Raw genomic sequence first — 17,056 nt, forward strand, 5'->3', positions numbered from 1 at the left:
GTGCATCTCCTCATGGACTGCACCAGATTTGCCAGTTCTTGCTGTGAGATGTTACCCCACTCTTCCACCAAGGCACCTGCAAGTTCCCGGACATTTCATGCGGGGAATGGCCCTAGCCCTCACCCTCCAATCCAACAGGTCCCAGACGTGCTCAATGGGATTGAGATCCGGGCTCTTGGCTGGCCATGGCAGAACATTGACATTCCTGTCTTGCAGGAAATCACGCACAGAACGAGCAGTATGGCTGGTGGCATTGTCAGGATGAGCCTGCAGGAAGGGTACCACATGAGGGAGGAGGATGTCTTCCCTGTAACGCACAGGGTTGAGATTGCCTGCAATGATAACAAGCTCAGTCCGATGATACTGTGACACACCGCCCCAGAGCATGACGGACCCTCCACCTCCAAATCGATCCCGCTCCAGAGTACAGGCCTCGGTGTAACGCTCATTCCTTCGACGATAAATGTGAATCCGACCATCACCCCTGGTGAGACAAAACTGCGACTCGTCAGTATAGAGCACCTTTTGCCAGTCCTGTCTGGTCCAGCGACGGTGGGTTTGTGCCCATAGGCGACATTGTTGCCTGTGATGTCTGGTAAGGACCTGCCTTACAACAGGCCTACAAGCCCTCAGTCCAGCCTCTCTCAGCCTATTACAGACAGTCTGAGCACTGATGGAGGGATTGTGCATTCCTGGTGTAACTCGGGCAGTTGTTGTTGCTATCCTGTACCTGTCCCGCAGGTGTGATGTTCGGATGTACCGATCCTGTGCAGGTGTTGTTACACGTGGTCTGCCACTGCGAGGATGATCAGCTGTCCGTCCTGTCTCCCTGTAGCGCTGTCTTAGGCGTCTCACAGTACGGACATGGCAATTTATTGCCCTGGCCACATCTGCAGTCCTCATGCCTCCTTGCAGCATGCCGAAGGCACGTTGACGCAGATGAGCAGGGACCCTGGGGATCTTTCTTTTGATATTTTTCACTCAGTAGAAAGGCCTCTTTAGTGTCATAAGTGTTCATAACTGTGACCTTAATTGCCTACCGTCTGTAAGCTGTTAGTGTCTTAACGACCGTTCCACAGGTGCATGTTCGTTAATTGTTTATGGTTCATTGAACAACCATGGAAACAGTGTTTAAATCCTTTACAATGAAAATCTGTGAAGTTATTTAGATTTTTACGAATTATCTTTGAAAGACAGGGTCCTGAAAAAGGGGCGTTTCTTTTATTTGCGCAGTTTATATCGATATACATACAATCATACCCATATACATACATACCCATATACATACAGTTGAAGTCGGAAGTTTACATACACCTTAGCCAAATACATTTAAAGTCAGTTTTTCACAATTCCTGACATTTAATCCAAGTAAGACTTCCCTGTCTTAGGTCAGTTAGGATCACCACTTTATGTTAAGAATGTGAAATGTCAGAATAATAGTAGAGAATTATTCATTTCAGCTTTTATTTCTTTCATCACATTCCCAGTGGGTCAGAAGTTTACATACACTCAATTAGTATTTGGTAGCATGGCCTTTTAAATTGTTGAACTTGGGTCAAACGTTTCAGGTAGCCTTCCACAAGCTTCCCACAATAAGTTGGGTGAATTTTGGCCCATTCCTCCTGACAGAGCTGGTGTAACTGAGTCAGGWTTGTAGGCCTCCTTGCTCSCACACYCTTTTTSAGTTCTGCCCACAAATTTTCTATGGGGTTGAGGTCAGGGCTTTGTGATGGCCACTCCAATACCTTGACTTTGTTGTCCTTAAGCCATTTTGCCACAACTATGGAAGTTTGCTTGGGGTCATTGTCCATTTGGAAGACCCATTTGCGACCAAGCTTTGACTTCCTGACTGATGTCTTGAGATGTTGCTTCAATATATCCACGTAATTTCTCTTCCTCATGATGCCATCTATTTTGTGAAGTGCAGCAGTCCCTCCTGCAGCAAAGCAGCCCCACAACATGATGCTGCCACCCCTGTGCTTCACGGTTGGGATGGTGTTCTTCGGCTTGCAAGCGTCCCCCTTATTCCTCCAAACATAACGATGGTCATTATGGCCAAACAGTTCTATTTTTGTTTCATCAGACCAGAGGACATTTCTCCAAAAAGTACAATTTTTGTCCCCATGTGCAGTTGCAAACCGTAGTCTGGCTTTTTTTATGGCGGTTTTGGAGCAGTGGCTTCTTCCTTGCTCAGCGGCCTTTCAGGTTATGTCGATATAGGACTCGTTTTACTGTGGATATAGATACTTTTGTACCTGTTTCCTCCAGCATCTTCACAAGGTCCTTTGCTGTTGTTCTGGGATTGATTTGCACTTTTCGCACCAAAGTACGTTTATCTCTAGGAGACAGAATGTGTCTCCTTCCTGAGCGGTATGACGGCTGCATGCTCCCATGGTATTTATACTTGCGTACCATTGTTTGTACAGATGAGCGTGGTACATTCAGGCGTTTGGAAATTGCTCCCAAGGATGAACTAGACTTGTGGAGGTCTACAATGTTTTTTCTGAGGTCTTGGCTGATTTCTTTTGCTTTTCCCATGATGTCAAGCAAAGAGGCAAATCATTCTCACTATTATTCTGACATTCACATTCTTAAAATAAAGTGGTGATCCTAACTGACCTAAGACAGGGAATTTTTACTAGGATTAAATGTCAGGAATTGTGAAAAACTGAGTTTAAATGTATTTGGCTAAGGTGAATGTAAACTTCCGACTTCAACTGTGTGTATGTGTAATATATGTACGTGTAATATATGTACTTGTAAACATTCTATTGGTTGCAAGAATTTCTTATAATTTAAATTTCAAAGTTTTGAATCCGGTGTCGTTTTGCATAAACCATGTGCCATGGAATTGGTACATCGGAAAAATACGGCACAACTGTTTGTTCAAGCATTGCCTACCAATGGTGTCTATAGTATTGTACAGCACTTCCTTGACTCTACTGAACACTCTGACAACATTAGTTCAAACAAATAACGCCTTTGCTATTTAACTTGAATATACAGTGCGTTCAGAAAGTATTCAGACCGCTTTTTCCACACTTTGTTACGTTACAGCCATATTCAAAAAAAAAAAATAATAATAATAATGTATTCCCTCATCAATCTACACACAATAATGACAACGTGAAAAAACTATTAAAAAAATAATTATTGCAAATGTATTAAAAATAAACAAATACCTTATATACATAAGTATTCAGACCCTTTGCTATGAGACTGGAACTTGAGCTGAGGTACATCCTGTTTCCATTGATCATCCTTGAGATGTTTCTACAACTTGATTGGAGTCCACCTGTGGTAAATACAATTGATAGGACATGATTTGGAAAGACACACACCTGTCTATATAAGGTCCCACAGTTGACCGTGCATGTTAGCAATAATCCAAGCCATGAGGTTGAAGGAATTGTCCTTTGAGCTCTGAGACAGGATTGTGTCGGGACAGATCTAGGGAATGGTACAAAAAGTATTCTGTAGCATGAAGGCCCACAAGAACACAGTGGCCTCCATTCATAAATGGAAGGAGTTTGGAACCACTAAGACTCTTCCTAGTGCTGGCCGCCCGGCCAAACTGAGCAATTGGGGAAGAAGGACCTTGGTCATGGAGGTGACACTGGTCACACTGACAGAGCTCCGGAGTTCCTCTGTGGAGATAGGAGAACCTTCCAGAAGGACAACCATACCTGCAGCACTCCACCAATTAGGCCGTTATGGTAGTGGCCAGGTGGAAGCCACTCCTGAGTAAATGGCACATGACAGCCTGCATGGAGTTTGCCAAAAGGCACCTGAAGGACTCAGACTATGAGAAACAAGATTCTCTGTTCTGATGAAAACAAGATTGAGCTCTTTGGCCTGAATGCCAAGCGTCACGTCTGAAGGAAATCTGGCACTATCCCTACGGTGAAACATGGTGGTGGCGGCATCATGCTGTGGGGATGTTTTTCTGCGGCAGGGACTAGGAGACTAGTCGGGATCGAGGGAAAGATGAACGGAGCGAAGTACAGAGAGCATTGATGAAAACCTGCTCCAGAGCGCTCAGGACCTCAGACTGGGGCAAAGGATCACGTTCCAACAGGACAACGGTCCTAAGCACACAGCCAAGACAAAGCAGGAGTGGCTTCGGGACAAGTCTCTGAATGTCCTTTAGTGGCCCAGCCAGAGCCCGGACTTGAACCCGATCGAACATCTCTAGAGAGACCTGAAAATAGCTGTGCAAGTGACGCTTCCCATCAAACCTGACAGAGTTTGAGAGGATCTGCAGAGAAGAATGGGAGAAACTCCCCAAATACAGGTGTGCGAAGCTTGTAGCGTCATACTCAAGAAGACGCGAGGCTGTAATCGCTGCCAAAGGTGCTTCAACAAAGTACTGAGTAAAGGGTCTGAATACTTATGTAAATGTGTTATTTCAGTTTATTTGTAAGAAATGTGCAAAAATGTCTCAACCCAGTTTTTGCTTAGTCATTATGGGGTATTATGTGTAGATTGATGAGGGGGGATAAACATTTTAATCAATTTTAGAATAAGGCTGTAACATATAAACATTTGGAAAGTCAAGGGGTCTGAATAGTTTCCGAATGCACTGTACGCTATCTGGAGTGATTTAGTATGCTTTTCTCCCATGTAATGTAGCGCTGGGCGTTGCCAGGGACCTCACGATACAATATTATCACAATAATTAGGGCCGATATGTATTGCGGTTCTCATGACTCTATATGTATTCTGAATGCGATTCGGTAATGCTTTTTGATTCCAAACTTATTGCTCACTATATGTCTGCTGCAGAGGGAGAAGAGAGAACTTTGTGGAAATGTTAATGAATGTAGGAGAATATAACACAGATCTGGTAAAAGATAATACAAAGAAGAAAAAAAACATTTTTTTGTACCGTCTTTGAAATGCAAGAGAAAGGCCATAATGTATTATTCTAGCCTAGGTGCAATTTAGATTTTGGCCACTCGATGGCAGCAGTGCATGTGCAAAGGTTTAGACTGATCCAATGAAACATTGCATTTCTGTTCAAAATGTTGTCAAGAGTGCTCAAATGTGCCTAATTTGTTAATAACTTTTCATGTTCAAAACTGTGCACTCTCCTCAAACAATTAGCATGGTATTATTTCACTGTAATAGCTACGGTAAATTGGACAGTGCAGTTAGATTAACAAGAATTTAAGCTTTCAGCCAATATCAGATATGGTTATGTCCTGGGAAATTTTCTTGTTACTTACAACCTCATGCTTATCGCATTAGCCACATTAGCCCAACCGTCCCATGTATGGGACATTGATCCCGAAGAACTTTTAAAAGAAGATGGAGAACAAGCTATAGGATGAAAAACACCATAGTTTTGGCACAGGTATAGCTGATTAGCGCCAGCTAATGCAACTAGCAAACAAAATCGATACTTTGAATCAAAGTTAAAATGTAATATCCAAAATAATATTGCGATATGTAACTATGGATCCCCCCCCCCCCCCCCCCATCAATAATATAATGTATTGGTAGGTTTTAAATGCCTACGACGATGGCCAACTCAGGTTTTCTGATGCTCTCCTGCTGTCCTGTTTCAGGTCATGTGATGGTAAACGGACCCACCACTCCCATACCAGTGAAGGCCAAGCCCTCATCTATCGATCCTGTGATCCCACCCATTCCTCTGGGTGAGATTGCAAACTACAAAACCTACCAGCTTTCTGTGAAATCTCTTTTTGTTTTTTCTTGTAACATCCCATTTTGTTTTAATCCAGTCAGTACAACATAGTAAAAGCAATGTATTGATGTGGATTAGGTGAGCCTCCGGTTGGGTTCCGTGATGTCCTATTGAGGGAGGGTCCAGAGGGCTTTGCCAAGGCAGTGCGTGCCCACAAGGGTCTGCTGCTCATGGACACCACCTTCAGAGATGCCCACCAGTCTCTCCTGGCCACCCGTGTCCGCACCCACGACCTCAAACAGATCGCCCCCTTCGTAGCCCACAACTTCAACAACCTCTTCAGCGTGGAGAACTGGGGAGGTGAGGAGTTGTTTACCACCAGTGCTCACACTCAATCTTTTGAATGTATTTTCTATTACCACACGTTTTCCGATCTCAATCTGCACTTTCTGCTTTTCTCTGGGCCGATTTTGCCGCCTGCCTATGATTCAGTGGCCTCATTATAAACATGATGTTTTCAAAGATCCCAGTTTGAGTTGAAAGGTCAAATATAATTAACTGCTAGGGTAAATTTAAAATGTGACACCGCTTCAGGCCTGAGTTCACATCATTGAGCAGAGCAAGTTAGTGTACTGTATCTGGGTTATTCGGGGGGGGGGGGGTGTTCTCCTCTCCTCATGTCTCTGAAGAAAAAGGACAGCACACTTTTGAGGTTGATATGGATAGACTGACAGTATGTTTCTAAATAGAGACTGAAGAAAGGCTCGGTCTCATCTGTAGCAAAGTGATGTATGAAAATACATGTTTTATTTGGATAGCTCTTTTTAGAAAATAAGCTACTACTGTGACTGTGTCCAAAAACATTTTGATGTTGAGGGATCTGGACATCAGACTATGGAGATAGTCCTTCCTTCTCTGGATGAATAGGAGAGATTCATAGTCTTTTCAGGAAATCTGTCCATTTACTGTCTAGTAGATACATAAGCAGTCCAAATGCTGAGGTTTATGGAGTCTGTTGCTATGGCAGTTATTGATCATTCCTCTTCTGTGCAGGTGCCACCTTTGATGTGGCGATGCGTTTCCTGTGTGAGTGTCCATGGAAACGGCTGCAGGAGCTGAGGGCTCTGCTGCCCAACGTGCCCTTCCAGATGCTGCTGAGAGGAGCCAACGCTGTGGGCTACACCAATTACCCCGACAACGCCGTGTTCAAGTCAGTACCTCTGCCCTGGATCATGCACCCCTTAATCCTTATTCCAACCAGAGCACGTATAGTGTCAACCCAGCCCTCACGGTTTATGAGGGTTATGCATGGTATTTTTAGAAAGCATCACCCTTGAACCCAAGGTCTCTTCACTTGTACTCATCCATCTTTTAATTGTTCTGACCAGATTCTGTGAGGTGGCCAAGGAGAACGGCATGGACATCTTCCGTGTGTTTGACTCTCTGAACTACCTTCCCAACCTGATGCTGGGTATGGAGGCTGCTGGGGCTGCCGGGGGCGTGGTGGAGGCCTCCATCTCCTACACAGGGGATGTGTCTGACCCAATGAGGCAAAAGTACTCTCTGGAGTACTACCTGAAGCTGGCTGATGAGCTGGTCAGAGCTGGAACACACATACTGAACGTCAAGGTACTTTAGGGTGGCTCTGAACCAAACCCACTGATGTGGTTTATCTCAACCACTTACATGTTCTAGTTATATTGCGCTATATATACATTTTTTGATTAGTGACTCGGTCATAAATAACTAACGAGAAAGGAGTCTGTCATGTTGTTGACCCCTCTATCCTTCTGCAGGACATGGCAGGGCTGCTGAAGCCTGAGTCCAGCCGCATGTTGATTGGTGCTCTGAGGGACCGTTTCCCAGACATGCCCATCCACGTCCACACCCACGACACGGCAGGCGCCGGCGTGGCTGCCATGCTGGCGTGTGCCGAGGCCGGGGCCGACATCGTAGACGTCGCTGTGGACTCCATGGCTGGGATGACATCACAGCCCAGCATGGGAGCTATTGTTGCCTGCACCAAGGGAACCAATCTCAGCACAGGTGAGCTGCCAGCCAGTGGAGGGCAAATAAAGTGAGCTGCCAGACAATTTTTATTTGACCTTTTATTGAACTTGTTAATAACAAGTTATTATTTACAATGACGTCCTAGGAACAGCAGGTTAACTGCCTTGAGCAGGGGCAGAAAGACCGATTTTTACCTTACAGTTACATTGTGTTGTTTAAGTGTTCCCTTTATTTTTTTGAGCAGTGTATATATAAAAAAAAATATTGTACCTTTTATTTAACTAGGCAAGTCAGTTAAGAACAAATTCTATTTTACAATGATGGCCTACTGGGGAACAGTGGGTTAACTGCCTTGTTCAGGGGCAGAATGACAGATTTTTACCTTGTCAGCTCTGGAATTCGATCTAGCAACATTTTGGTTACTGGCCCAACGCTCTAACCACTAGACTACCTGCCGCCCCTCTGAATGGAGGGAAAATAAAGTGAGCTGCCAGCCAATCAAGAACAAATATAAAAAGCTGCGGGCCAAGGTCTTCTATTGCAAACCGGTTGTATACAGACAGAGGGGGAGCAGTGAACCATTTTTTTTCGTTGTTTGTTATGTCGAAGCATTTAAAAAGGCCCCATGAAAGGATGCTACAGTCAACAAGGGCAAGGAAAAGCAACAGAGAATTATATATATATATATATATATATATAATATATATATATATATATTATATATATATATATATATATATATATATATATATATATTTTCTCTGTTGCTTTTCCTTGCCCTTGTTGACTGTAGCATCCTTTCATCCATATATATATTATATATATTTTTTTTTCCTTTTATTTAACTAGGCAAGTCAGTTAAGAACAAATTATTATTTACAATGACAGCCTACCAAAAGGCAAAAGAACTCCTGCGGGGACGGTGGCTGGGATTAAAAATAAATAACACATATAAATATAGGACAAAACACACATCACGACGAGAGACAACACAACACTACATAAAGACAGACCTAAGACAACAACATAGCAAGGCAGCAACACATGACCACATTATGCAGTCATGACAAGTCATGAAAATGTAGCTACTGACTCAAGCTGTTTATGGCTGTAGAAATGGGTAGTTAATTGGCGTTTTTGCCGCCTCGATGTGCATATGACATCCTCAAGTGTTTTTTAAAGATCCATTTTCTGTTTGTGACGGAGGTTACTCTGCCTAGATGGCTCTGAATAACACTTCAAAATGTGTTTGGAGAACCGACTGCAACAGCTAGTGACAATTTAATTATGCTGATGCTTAGTGCATATTTACACTGCGGTTGAGTTAAACAAACTGTCTTAATGGATATAACCCAGAGAACATGGTACACATGGGAGGTGATGCTGTACATGTGTAGACGGTAATGTAAAAAGGGCCAAATTAAGCATGATTGTTGCAGGGAAGCGGAGAGGGAACTAGAGGCGAAGGCAGGGGGAGAGTGGCAGAAAGGGCAGAAGGAAGTTCACCACACAACCGTCATTTCGCAGCTCACATACAACCCTGCGACCTTCAGTTAATTGAGACATTACAGCAGCAGGAAAGTCTTAACCCGCTGTAATGACCTTGGCCTACAAGCATCCGTGAAGCTCTGTCTCTGCGTGGGAACAGGAGTGTGGTCAGAACCAAGTTCCCCTGGCTGCAGCCAGCCATGTTGTTGCTAGGGGAACGGTGGTGAGACCAGATCATTGCCCTTGTGTTATTCAGGAGGGAATCTGTCAGCTGCAGGCTAGTGTTGCCTGTTATCACGCTGCCACCAGCCGTGACTGACGGTTACCGTGTGCTTTGATTCATCAACGATGGTGGACAAGGTGAAAGGCTGTTCTTTCATTCATATTGTTTCGATGAACAAAGAGCAGCAGGTGAAATGGCAAATATTCTTACAATTGATGAGCATTTAATCTAATCCTGCCATATGATACAAGGGTTTAATAACTACATATTTTGTTCGCAATGAATTAGGCTTTGATTAGCTGCTTGTAAACCCTTAATTACTGAAATAAAGTGGTTGAAAATAAAAGAATGGAGTTGCTGTTTGTTTTGAATTGAACAACACTTGAGAATATAATGAATTTGTCATGAGGAGCATGGAGGTAGCAGCTGTTCTGAAATGACTTGACCATATACTGGTGTACTGTTGGGAAATAATACGCTACCTGAGCACAAGTGAGCACTTAACAGCTAGTTCATTGTTTCTCATTCTAATCCAGTTTATCTAAATGTCCTCTTTAGAAAATGAAACGTGGCAGGACAGAATTAGAAGACAATTGGGTAGTTTGGGTAGTTTTTTTAAATGATATAACACAGACATTGTTTTGTTGGATGCGAGTCGTTGAAACCGTCGACAGCCGAGAGGTGCAATTTAGCATCTTTCTTTTGCTGGTTCCAATGTTCCATTTCAGGACTCGTGCATTTAATATACACTGCTCAAAAAAAAATAAAGGGAACACTTAAACAACACAATGTAACTCCAAGTCAATCACACTTCTGTGAAATAAAACTGTCCACTTAGGAAGCAACAGTGATTGACAATACATTTCACATGCTGTTGTGCAAATGGAATAGACAAAAGGTGGAAATTATAGGCAATTAGCAAGACACCCCCAATAAAGGAGTGGTTCTGCAGGTGGTGACCACAGACCACTTCTCAGTTCCTATGCGTTCTGGCTTGATGTTTTGGTCACTTTTGAATGCTGGCGGTGCTTTCACTCTAGTGGTAGCATGAGACAGAGTCTACAACCCACACAAGTGGCTCAGGTAGTGCAGCTCATCCAGGATGGCACATCAATGCGAGCTGTGGCAAGAAGGTTTGCTGTTGTCTGTCAGCGTAGTGTCCAGAGCATGGAGGCGCTACCAGGAGACAGGCCAGTACATCAGGAGACGTGGCGGAGGCCGTAGGAGGGGCAACAACCCAGCAGCAGGACCGCTACCTCCGCCTTTGTGCAAGGAGGAGGCACTGCCAGAGCCCTGCAAAATTACCTCAGCAGGCCACACAATTGATTGTCTGCTCAAACGGTCGAAACAGACTCCATGAGGGTGGTATGAGGGCCCGACGTCCACAGGTGGGGTTGTGCTTACAGCCCAACACCGTGCAGGACGTTTGGCATTTGCCAGAGAAACACCAGGATTGGCAAATTCGCCACTGGCGCCCTGTGCTCTTACATGAAAGCAGGTTCACACTGAGCACATGTGACAGACGTGACAGAGTCTGGATGACGCCGTGGAGAACGTTCTGCTGCCTGCAACATCCTCCAGCATACCGGTTTGGCGGTGGGTCAGTCATGGGTGTGGGGTGGCATTTCTTTGGGGCCGCACAGCCCTCCATGTGCTCGCAGAGGTAGCCTGACTGCCATTAGGTACCGAGATGAGATCCTCAGACCCCTTGGAGACCATATGCTGACACATGCACATGTGGCCTGCTTGGAGGTCAATTTTGCAGGGCTCTGGCAGTGCTCCTCCTTGCACAAAGGCGGAGGTAGCGGTCCTGCTGCTGGTTGTTGCCCTCCTACGGCCTCCTCCACGTCTCCTGATGTACTGGGCCTGTCTCTTGGTAGCGCCTCCATGCTCTGGACCACTACGCTGACAGACACAGCAAACCTTCTGCCACAGCTCACATTGATGTGCCATCCTGGATGAGCTGCACTACCTGAGCCACTTGTGTGGGTTGTAGACTCCGTCTCTGCTACCACTAGAGTGAAAGCACCGCCAGCATTCAAAAGTGACCAAAACATCAGCCAGGAAGCATAGGAACTGAGAAGTGGTCTGTGGTCACCACCTGCAGAACCACTCCTTTATTGGGGGTGTCTTGCTAATTTGCCTAAATTTTCACCATTTGTCTATTCCATTTGCACAACAGCATTTTGAAATGTATTGTCAATCAGTGTTGCTTCCTAAGTGGACAGTTTGATTTCACAGAAGGGTGATTGACTTGGAGTTACATTGTGTTGTTTAAGTGTTCCCTTTATTTTTTTGAGCAGTGTATATATATAAAAAAATATTGTACCTTTTTATTTAACTAGGCAAGTCAGTTAAGAACAAATTCTATTTTACAATGATAGCCTACTGGGGAACAGTGGGTTAACTGCCTTGTTCAGGGGCAGAATGACAGATTTGTACCTTGTCAGCTCTGGGATTCGATCCAGCAACCTTTTGGTTACTGGCCCAACACTCTAACCACTAGACTACCTGCCGCCCCATCTATGGTCTCCAAATGCCCTTATTCAGGTAATTACTGTTCAAGGTCAAAAAACATAACTAGAAGATGTCCTGTGTGTGTGTGTGTGTATGATTGCAGTCAGAATCCCATCAGAATGCTCACATTCAGGGGGAAAAGAAGTGTTCTTTTAGTTTATTTCTCATTAGTCTCCCCCTCCTGCTCCTTTTCACTGAGTACAAGGCTGCCTTGGTAATTGAAATGTCAGGCGGATGTCATTTGCCCAAGAAAATTTGGTGTCTAGTTACAATTCCCTTCTCTTTGCAATGTTGCGCTTTAGTGCCATATATGCCATACAATTTTTATCAATTTATTGTAAAATAACTTCCAAATTCATTCCAAATAAGCTACTATTTGGGCATTCATGCATGAGATAGATGACAAGACTGCTCTAATTCATAGTTCTTCCCACTCATACCCTCGCTTACTTGTCAAAGCACTCTCTGACCTACTACTGCCTTGGTCATATTTATTATCAGCTGTCTGAGCAGCTTACCGATTCTCTGCAGCTGTACACAGCTCATCTGCAAATAGCCCATCCAACTACCTACCTCATCCCCATATTGTTTTTATTTACTTTTTTTGCTCTTTTGCACACCAGTATTTCTACTTGCACATCATCATCTGCACATCTATCACTCCAGTGTTAATTTGCTAAACTGTAATTACTTCGCAACCATGGCCTATTTATTGCCTTACCTCCTTATTCCATTTGCACACACTGTATATAGATTTTTCTGTTGTGTTATTGACTGTACGTTTGTTTATCCCACGTGTAACTCTGTTGTTTTTTGTCGCACTGCTTTGCTTTATCTTGGCCAGGTCGCAGTTGTAAATGAGAACTTGTTCTCAACTGGCCTACCTGGCTAAATAAAGGTGAAATAAAACAATTAAAAATTGGAAGTACTTATTGGTACTTGTTTGCTGAAAATCCTCAAGTGCCTCATTTAATCTTGCTCTTTCACCTTTCCTCTTTTCCATGGTCCCATCTTCTCATTCACATGCTTTTGCTCATAAATTACTTCTGAGCTCTTCACTCCTATAATCTTTACATCCATATTTGATCTCTGCATCATGAGCTCTCCTCTGGCAAAGGTCCATTGTTCTCTCCCGTGATGCTTATAAATCATCTTTATAAGTCGGCTCTAGTCCTCTGAGGGACAGGAACTGTGGTCAGTATTGCGCTCTCGCGTTTGCTCTCTCGCTTTCTCGTTCCTTTGCTTTTCTCTTTTCTTTTTCCTCCTCTGCTGATGTTTACACATCTATGTTCCAATAGATGTGTATGGATGGAGTGGGAAGCTTGATGCTAATATCCATGCTTAAAATTCTGTTGTCTCTGAGATGGATAGGATAGGGAGAATGTGTGTGGGGGCGGGGGTCTGTTTGACTTATGTGTTGTCAGCTGAAGCATGGAGGTAATTGTCATTACCGCAATTTGATAGGTCTTCTGGGTAAATTAGCATTCGCAGTGTATTGGCAGCATTGATTGACTGACTGATGTTCCTGCTTTGGAAGCCAGTGAACGCCTAAGTGGCGGGCACCCACTGATATACTTTAATGTATTCTCTGGCATGTCTCCCACATACAATATGTTTAACAAGAATGTTTCATTGTATTTGCTTGGTATTTGTGCTACCAGCATCTATAGATGCATATATACTGCTCAAAAAAATAAAGGGAACACTAAAATAACACATCCTAGATCTGAATGAATTAAATATTCTTATTAAATACTTTTTTCTTTACATAGTTGAATGTGCTGAAAATGTGTTGAATGTGCTGAACAAAATCACACAAAAATGATCAATGGAAATCAAATTTATCAACCCATGAAGGTCTGGATTTGGAGTCACACTCAAAATTAAAGTGGAAAACCACACTACAGGCTGATCCAACTTTGATGTAATGTCCTTAAAACAAGTCAAAATGAGGCTCAGTAGTGTGTGTGGCCTCCACGTGCCTGTATGACCTCCCTACAACGCCTGGGCATGCTCCTGATGATGTGGCGGATGGTCTCCTGAGGGATCTCCTCCCAGACCTGGACTAAAGCATCCGCCAACTCCTGGACAGTCTGTGGTGCAACGTGGCGTTGGTGGATGGAGCTGTTGTATCTTATTTGTATGTGCTCAATTGGATTCAGGTCTGGGGAACGGGCGGGCCAGTCCATAGCATCAATGCTTCCTCTTGCAGGAACTGCTGACACACTCCAGCCACATGAGGTCTAGCATTGTCTTGCATTAGGAGGAACCCAGGGCCAACCGCACCAGCATATGGTCTCACAAGGGGTCTGAGGATCTCATCTCGGTACCTAATGGCAGTCAGGCTACCTCTGGCGAGCACATGGAGGGCTGTGCGGCCCCCCAAAGAAATGCACCCCACACAATGACTGACCCACCGCCAAACCGGTCATGCTGGGAGATGTTGCAGGCAGCAGAACGTTCTCCACGGCGTCTCCAGACTCTCTCACGTCTGTCACATGTGCTCAGTGTGAACCTGCTTCATCTGTGAAGAGCACAGGGCGCCAGTGGCGAATTTGCCAATCTTGGTGTTCTCTGGCAAATGCCAACGTCCTGCACGGTGTTGGGCTGTAAGCACAACCCCCACCTGTGGACGTCGGGCCTCATACCACCCTCATGGAGTCTTTCTGACCGTTTGAGCAGACACAATGCACATTTGTGCCTGCTGGAGGTCATTTTGCAGGGCTCTGGCAGTGCTCCTTCTGCTCCTCCTTGCACAAAGGCGGAGTAGCGGTCCTGCTGCTGGGTTGTTGCCCCTCCTACGGCCTCATCCACGTCTCCTGATGTACTGGCCTCTGCTCTGGTAGCGCCTCCATGCTCTGGACACTACGCTGACAGACACAGCAACCTTCTTGCCACAGCTCGCATTGATGTGCCATCCTGGATGAGCTGCACTACCTGAGCCACTTGTGTGGGTTGTAGACTCTGTCTCATGCTACCACTAGAGTGAAAGCACCGCCAGCATTCAAAAGTGACCAAAACATCAGCCAGGAAGCATAGGAACTGAGAAGTGGTCTGTGGTCACCACCTGCAGAACCACTCCTTTATTGGGGGTGTCTTGCTATAATTTCACCTTTTGTCTATTCCATTTGCACAACAGCATGTGAAATGTATTGTCAATCAGTGTTGCTTCCTAAGTGGACAGTTTGATTTCACAGAAGTTGTGATTGACTTGGAGTTACATTGTGTTGTTTAAGTGTTCCTTTTATTTTTTTTGAGCAGTGTATATATACATACAGTGGGGAGAAGAAGTATTTGATACACTGCCGATTTGGCAGGTTTTCCTACTTACAAAGCATGTAGATGTCTGTAATTTTTATCATAGGTACACTTCAACTGTGAAGAAACGTAATATAAAACAAATCCAGAAAATCACATTGTATGATTTTTAAGTAAATAATTAGCATTTTATTGCATGACATTAGTATTTGATACATCAGAAAAGCAGAACTTAATATTTGGTACAGAAACCTTTGTTTGCAATTACAGAGATCATTACGTTCCTGTAGTTCTTGACCAGGTTTGCACACACTGCAGCAGGGATTTTGGGCCCAGCAGGGGTTCGGGCTGTCGCTGGGCAATACGGACTTTCAGCTCCCTCCAAAGATTTTCTATTGGGTTCAGGTCTGGAGACTGGCTAGGCCACTCCAGACCTTGAGATGCTTCTTACGGAGCCACTCCTTAGTTGCCCTGGCTGTGTGGTTTCGGGTCATGCTGGAAGACCCAGCCACGACCCATCTTCAATGCTCTTACTGAGGGAAGGAGGTTGTTGGCCAAGATCTCGGATACATGGCCCCATCCATCCTCTCCTCAATACGGTGCAGTCGTCCTGTCCCTTTGCAGAAAGCATCCCCAAAGAATGATGTTTCCACTCCATGCTTCACGGTTGGGATGGTGTTCTTGGGGTTGTACTCATCTTTTTCTTCCTCCAAACACAACGAGTGGAGTTTAGACAAAAAGCTCTATTTTAGTCTCATCAGACCACATGACCTTCTCCCATTCCTCCTCTGGATCATCCAGATGGTCATTGGCAAACTTCAGACGGGCCTGGACATGCGCTGGCTTGAGCAGGGGGACCTTGCGTGCGCTGCAGGATTTTAATCCATGACGGCGTAGTGTGTTACTAATGGTTTTTCTTGAGACTGTGGTCCCAGCTCTCTTCAGGTCATTGACCAGGTCCTGCGCGTGTTGTTCTGGGCTGATCCTCACCTTCCTCATGATCATTGATGCCCCACGAGGTGAGATCTTGCATGGAGCCCCAAACCGAGGGTGATTGACCGTCATCTTGAACTTCTTCCATTTTCTAATAATTGCGCCAACAGTTGTTGCCTTCTCACCAAGCTGCTTGCCTATTGTCCTGTAGCCCATCCCAGCTTTGTGCAGGTCTACAATTTTATCCCTGATGTCCTTACGCGCTCTCTGGTCTTGGCCATTGTGGGAGGTTGAATATGTTTGAGTGTGTGGACAGGTGTCTTTTATACAGGTAACGAGTTCAAACAGGTGCAGTTAATACAGATAATGAGTGGAGAACAGGAGGGCTTCTTAAAGAAAAACTAACAGGTCTGTGAGACGGAATTCTTACTGGTTGGTAGGTGATCAAATACTTATGTCATGCAAATTAATTACTTAAAAATCATACAATGTGGTTTTCTGGATTTTTTTAGATTCCGTCTCTCACAGTTGAAGTGTACCTATGATAAAAAATAAAATAAAGTAGGAAAACCTGCGGTGTATCAAATACTTGTTCTCCCCACTGTATATACTGAACATAAATATAAAGGCAACATGTAAAGTGTTGTTTCATGAGCTGAAATAAAAGCTCCTGTAAATTTTTCATATGCACAAAAAGCTTATTTCTCTCAAATTTGTATACATCTTTGTTAGTGAACATTTCTTCTTTGCCAAGATAATCCATCCACCTGACAAGTGTGGCATATCAAAAAGCTGATTAAATGGCATGATCATTACACAGGTGCACCTTGTGCTGGGGACAATAAAAGGCCACTAAAATGTGCAGTTTTGTCACTATGCCACAGATGTCTCAAGTTTTGAGGGAGTGTGCATTTGGCATGCTGACTGCAGGAATGTTCACAAGCTGTTACCAGATAATTTAATGTTAATTTCTCTAC

At 44.3% G+C, this 17,056-nt stretch overlaps 1 protein-coding gene across 1 annotated transcript in view; it reads left to right on the forward strand.

Annotated features, from left to right (window-relative positions):
- The window catches only part of LOC111964167 (pyruvate carboxylase, mitochondrial), a 116,668-nt gene that overhangs the window by 95,594 nt on the left and 4,018 nt on the right, over positions 1-17,056 (forward strand). The window contains exons 12-16 of the mRNA XM_023987927.2: positions 5,571-5,660; positions 5,789-6,010; positions 6,704-6,860; positions 7,039-7,279; positions 7,447-7,696. Coding sequence (XP_023843695.1) covers positions 5,571-5,660; positions 5,789-6,010; positions 6,704-6,860; positions 7,039-7,279; positions 7,447-7,696 — 960 coding nt within the window. The remainder of the gene's footprint in view (positions 1-5,570; positions 5,661-5,788; positions 6,011-6,703; positions 6,861-7,038; positions 7,280-7,446; positions 7,697-17,056) is intronic.

Source organism: Salvelinus sp. IW2-2015, linkage group LG5 (assembly GCF_002910315.2).
Source record: "Salvelinus sp. IW2-2015 linkage group LG5, ASM291031v2, whole genome shotgun sequence".
Lineage (NCBI taxonomy): Eukaryota > Metazoa > Chordata > Actinopteri > Salmoniformes > Salmonidae > Salvelinus > Salvelinus sp. IW2-2015.